This window comes from Macrosteles quadrilineatus, unplaced genomic scaffold, assembly GCF_028750875.1.
Source record: "Macrosteles quadrilineatus isolate MER2022 unplaced genomic scaffold, UCM_ALF_1.0 Scaffold_28__1_contigs__length_1566739, whole genome shotgun sequence".
Lineage (NCBI taxonomy): Eukaryota > Metazoa > Arthropoda > Insecta > Hemiptera > Cicadellidae > Macrosteles > Macrosteles quadrilineatus.
This window is the reverse complement of record NW_026542621.1, coordinates 242,525-248,524: the sequence shown is the minus strand read 5'-3', so window position 1 is coordinate 248,524 and position 6,000 is coordinate 242,525. Positions and strand designations below refer to the sequence as shown.

The 6,000-nt window shown below is 37.8% G+C and overlaps 1 protein-coding gene across 1 annotated transcript in view; it reads right to left on the bottom strand.

Annotated features, from left to right (window-relative positions):
* Positions 1–363: 363 nt before the first annotated feature.
* Positions 364–6,000, bottom strand: part of LOC129005649 (anoctamin-4-like) — a 59,308-nt gene continuing 53,671 nt past the window's right edge. The window contains exons 18-22 of the mRNA XM_054434608.1: positions 3,299–3,438; positions 2,475–2,680; positions 1,755–1,860; positions 1,284–1,468; positions 364–829 (exon numbers count right to left, since the gene is read on the bottom strand). Coding sequence (XP_054290583.1) covers positions 560–829; positions 1,284–1,468; positions 1,755–1,860; positions 2,475–2,680; positions 3,299–3,438 — 907 coding nt within the window. The 3' untranslated portion in view covers positions 364–559. The remainder of the gene's footprint in view (positions 830–1,283; positions 1,469–1,754; positions 1,861–2,474; positions 2,681–3,298; positions 3,439–6,000) is intronic.

Genomic DNA, 6,000 nt, shown 5'->3' with positions numbered 1-6,000 from the left:
CATGAGTGAATACCTAAACTGAGTTACTTAAGTGTTAATACCTGAGTATTATCGGTTTCAGTATTTACGGTCTTCTTATGTAATCATCAATCAGACATAACCTTTAGCTGAGGGTAGAAGTTACTTAATCCATAAAGATTATGAAACCGCTTCCTATTCTACTGACATTTAAGTAAGGGTTATTTTGTGTTTCTGTCCTTGGATACAGTGGTAACAGAACACAGGTAAATGATTGCAAACTGTGTTTCTAAAAATTCAACACTTTAAAACATATCTTATGGAAACTATGCAAGACTCTTCTAAATTCTAATGTAATTTACTTTTCTAATTTGTTTATAACATTTAACAAAAGTGGTCCCTAAAGATATGTGTGTCTTTCTTTGAACATTAACATTTTGATTGTGTTATCACTTTTTGATAATTGACATTATATTTACCAAATGTCTCAAACCTACATTCAATACATCCAAATGCACAACCACATTTAGTTGAATGATTCACATGTTGTTGGCAAACACTTTTAGGTCCGCTTTGAAAAGACTAAGTGTGACTGAGAATATCATCTTCGTATGACGTTCCTAAGGTCATGTTCTGGTTTGGTGAATCGTCTGTCCCACGAAGTTCTCCTGATCACCTCACTAAGTCTACTGGAGTTTTGAGTGTTACGGATCGCACTTAGTAGTTCATCATACTCGTCAGTTCGTGTAGTTCCTTTTTCATACTTTTCTTCCTTCTTGAGAAGCCTTTCTCTCTGAATTTGAGTCTTCACTTCTCTGGGTACGTCTGGGATCACGTAAGCCATTATCCCAGTTAGAGCAAAGACAATGTGCTGCAAATAACATTAAATGTTCTAAAAGTTGTATTAATCTACAGAATTACATTATTATATCTTGGATCTAATAACACAACCATTTTAGGTAAAGTATCGTAAGAAAGAATTGCAATTAAATTTCACCTAGGAAGGTGTTACTCACTGTTACTACTGCACCTCCCTTATCCTAGGTCGGTTGATGGGTAACTTTGTAAACATTTCAAATAGAAATTGACACAAATGAAAAACACAGTTTTATATTGATGCTTGGTCCTGCAGTGTGTTCTTGTAAAGTATACTGTACTCAAGTATCAATGAAGATACTTACTTGGTTAAGATTGTCTACTGTATTGATACGCATAGACGTGTTACACATTCTTTCAGACAGTTATTAAAATTTTTGTTGTTTTTTTTTCATTTAAATGAAGAACTAAGAAAATTAAATTAGAGACTGTTTTAGGAGTCGACTAACCTCAAAGACCACAACAAATGCAAGCCTAGCAGCAAACACGTGCCAATATTGTGGAGAGAGGCCGTACTTATCCTCATGCTCTGGACCGTTGCGATAACCTCGGTATTGACATATCTCAGGCTCATCATCATCGTAGTTGTTCTTATCAATGCCCATGTCCTCATCAAAGTCCGAAGTATTGAATACTATAAAACACATATAAATATATAACTAAACATACGGTAAATATTCGTTTCATATTTACAACCCCATCTTATACCTCTCTATGTCTTCGGAATAAGAACTACCCTAAAAACCCTAGTTCAGGAATATCTTGCTCGAAGATTTCATAGTAGAGACAGGTTTTTTGCCAGTCTTTCCTCAATTTTTTGTGTGAATGAGATCTTAGACAATGAACAAGAACAAGTAATCAAATACTAACTTACTGAACCACTGCAAGTTAATATTCTGGATAATTATTGTACAACTTACCAGACAGTGATGAGTCGATATATCCTTCTAGAGTTTGAGTTTTCGAATACACAAATACATAGACCATCCGAGGAATGTAATCACTGGTATAAGCGATGACAAATGCCTGAAAAATGATTAACCTTGTGTTCAGTTTTAATCCGTAATTGAGAGGGAACTACTTTAGTTCTAATTTTTTAAACACTGTAATGTTTTACCACATAATAATACCGAGACTCAATAAATTACTTTGAGCGTCTAGATAAGGGGAAATTTCAGTATCCATGGAGCTTTGGACGAGTGAACAACATGCGTTTGGTGTCAAGGTATATTAAAAAAATGTGGATATTGTGGTTTGTGCTCAGTGCGCTTTATGTTGTGAGGTCAGTTTACTGCCATGGACTCCTGTGTCGTCAAGGAAGCTACCCTTTGGGTATAGCTTTCAACTGCTACCACAAGAAGCACTACAAAACAACTCCAGAAGTTTTGCAGATGCTAAAAACTTCGTGGGTGGATTTCATTTCAGACTTCAATAATGTGTGCAAAACCACAACCTCACTGACATGGGTTGATAAAAAATTATTTTTGACTCATGTACTTAAGATTTATGTTAAAACAATATTCTTTTTTCTAAACAAATTATTTGTGATTCTTCAAAATCGTACCATTTTACTGCCTCATTCTGTAACACTTTCAATTTTTTTAATAATTCATTGCACATTTGTTTAGTTTACTACTCACATTGGAGACGACGGCGCAGTAGGTGATGCCTTGAAGGATGCCGTACCAGGCCCCAATGTCCTCCACTCTCTCTGCCAATGGCCGTCTTGCTTGGGTCACCATCTTGTAGGCATCCAACCTTATCTCTCCAATGTTGTTCAGCAGGGCAAACAGTGGGGCCAGGGGGAAAGCAGCAACAAATAACGTCACAAATCCATACTGGATCACTGTAACCATTTCCAGTAATGATGTAACATGGTAAATGTTGCTATGTTTTGGGAGTAAACTTACAAAGGTTGATATTGAAATTTAAGATCATAACATTAGATATTTGCAGTACTGCTTAGTCAACAGTTATGATTGAATAGTACATTTCAATACCAATAACTGCTGCCAGAATACCAAAACCAATTACAGTAGACTTTGGATCTGTTTGGTTGGACTTCAAAAGTCACCTGCATATGATTAAAACACTAGGACATCTTGGACCATAGTAAACAAACAAGTCGACAATGTGATTGATATGTACAGATGTGATTGATGTAGGCCTACTCTTTTATTTGCTCTTACTAACTCTATAGTTTACTGATATTCCACACATGTGATTTTGAAATGTATCCATCAGATTTGGTTAACTTCCACTGATGGTATAACTTTTTTAGTTTGGACAAAGGAGTCCAGTAGTGGTCAGAGGATAGGGAGTCCAGATTCAATTGAAGCTTGGATTTGTCCTCCCTTTCTATTTTCTAACCATTGTGGCCACAGTTTCAGGTACTTCCACCGCCATCTACCTATGTCTCTAGACTAAGTAACTGTAGAGTGTAGATGACAGAACGCTATCTTACCCATTTCCAGATATTCCTCAAACAATGCCAACCGCCCTGGATCCTGAAGCTGGTAATCCTCCTCCCACCGAGTGTAGGGTCTCGTTGTATCCTTCGTGTCACTCCGTTGTTTCCTGTACCTCCACCAGTTCAAAATTGCACTGAAAAATTACAATCGTTATACTAAGAGATGTTGTGAGGACCAGGACAGCTTTATAAAATTATCTTTCAAATATCGTAGTATCAAATAATATACAGGGTGTTTTTTTTTAAACTTGCATTTTTATTTATGTAAAAACCGCAATAGATAGAAATATGCAGTTGGCGGTAATCATCTATTGACGTAGGGGGCACAATGTTTTTGAATTCAACGTTACATTCACATTCCCCCCCTTTCCCCCCTGCCCCCAACTTAATTTTTTTAAATAGCAAGGTAGCCCTTGTGACATATCAAATAAAAGAGCATAAAAAAAGAAAATGTTTGATGAAAAAAAATTGAAAATCGGTTCATAAATGTGTGAGATATTCCCCCCCTCCCCCCCCCCCGGAACTTAATTTTTTTTAATAGCAAGGTACCCCTTGTGACATATCAAATGAAAGAGCATGAAAAAAGAAAATGTTTGGTGAAAAAAAATTAAAATCGGCTCATGAATTTGTGAGATAATCCCCCCCCTTTTCCCCTACCCATAACTTGTTTTGTAATAGCAAGGTACCCGCCCTTGTGACATATCAAATGAAAAATAAATTTCAATAAACATTTTCTTTTGTCATGCTCTTTTGTTTGATATGTCACAAGGGGTACCTTGCTATTAAAAAAAAACTAAGTTCCGGTGAGGGGGGGGGGGAAATATCTCGCAAATTTATGAACCGATTTTCAATTTTTTTTCATCAAACATTTTCTTTTTTCATGCTCTTTCATTTGATATGTCACAAGGGGTACCTTGCTATTAAAAAAAATTAAGTTGAGGGCAGGGGGGGAAAGGGGGGGAATGTGAATGTAACGTTGAATTCAAAACAATTGGGCCCCCTACGTCTATAGGTGATTCCCGCAAACTGCATATTTCTATCTATTGCAGTTTTTACATAAATAAAGATGCAAGTTTTTAAAAATAACCCTGTATAGGCTGTTGTATACTGCTTGTATGACAGTCATTAATGATAGATAATATTTTATATAATTATGAGAAATTTACAATAACTTTTCAAAGTTTAAAACTACAGTATTTAGCTTATATTATTTGAAAACTGTGAAACCCCGGGCAGGGGTCCTGGTCAGTACCGTTGTTAAGGTCGGCAGTGAGTGTGCTGGCCCCGCTGGCCCCAAGCCCTTCTGTCCCAACCCAATGAGTAAAAGTTGTGAGATCCAGAGTTTGGATAGGGAACCATGCACTCGAGTGTGGAGTAGTGGCCTGGTTTGTGAACCTGTGAGTGATGCAGCCTGGAAGAGGTGTGTTTTAGCCCTCTGGCGAAAGTTTTTATCCTCTGATGGCGAAAGTTTTTGGTGCTGGACCCATGAGTAGTACAACCTGGGATAGGTGGAATAGTAGGTCAGGGACTGAAGGCGGTCTAACAAAGAGGTGTGTTGGCCATCTATGTTTGTGTAGTGAAGGAAGTGATATAGTCGATCTAGTAGAGAGGTGAATACACACTGAGTTGTAGGAGGAAGAACGTGTATGGGGAAATGTTTTATGGAGGAGGAATTCCGAAATTGACTGATTTTGAACAATTAGTGGTTTTTAAATTAGCACACCTTCAGAAGGGTGATAGGGATAATATATTTCTGGTACTGTGGAAATTTAGATCACTGTTTTACAATGCTGCCGCACCACTAGGGTGTACAACCCTGATCGTTGTAATAAAATTCCCAAGGGGGATGCACTTCGGTAGTTCTGCACCCTACAGGTTGCCTGAGTCATTAAAGGGAGTTGTTCAGGAATTACACATTAGTGACATGTTAGATATAGACATAATACAACCGTCAACCTTGAATTGGGCGTCACCCCTAAATTATAAGTTAGTACAGATAGTGTCACGGTGTGTGGCGCCTCGCTGGAGCATGCGCACTGAGAGCTTTCCCCCACTACGCCTTGATGTACGGTACAGTCACGTTCAAATACTGAAGTTGTGAACTAGCATCAGCTGTCAAATTAGTTTGCTTTATGTTTACGTTTTTGTATTTTTCTGTCTCTCTCGCACTGCCTCCCCTACATGCCAAGCACGGTGAAACGGTCTGTACTGTGTAACCTCCTCCGGTGACCACAAATTCCGGCCGTTGTCGGTACCCTCGTTTTGCAACTAACTGCTTAAATGCCCGTAGTAGGCTAACTATATTTAGTAACTGATGTGTGTGTACTCTATTAATTACCAAATCATGTATTTTGAAAAGTAACATTGTCCAATTCATTAGGTAATATTCATTGCGAAACTCCTCTGTATTCTATGTATTTTTCTCTGTGTCAAGGATTGCAGAAATTGTATCCATTACCATAAGCAATACTACCTGTAAACTGAAATGTATCCTATGTCACGAGAGAGAGAGACTGCATATTCAAATTCATTAATGAGGGGCGATTGTTGTCACTAAAATCCCAGAAACCGTTATTTTAGTAACAACACTAGAAATCCCCCTATGTAATTCTAGTCCCGAAGCCATTCACTGGGGCTCTCCCCCATCCTGAATTAGGGTGAAACAACCTTACTATATTTATTCTATCGAAGCATTT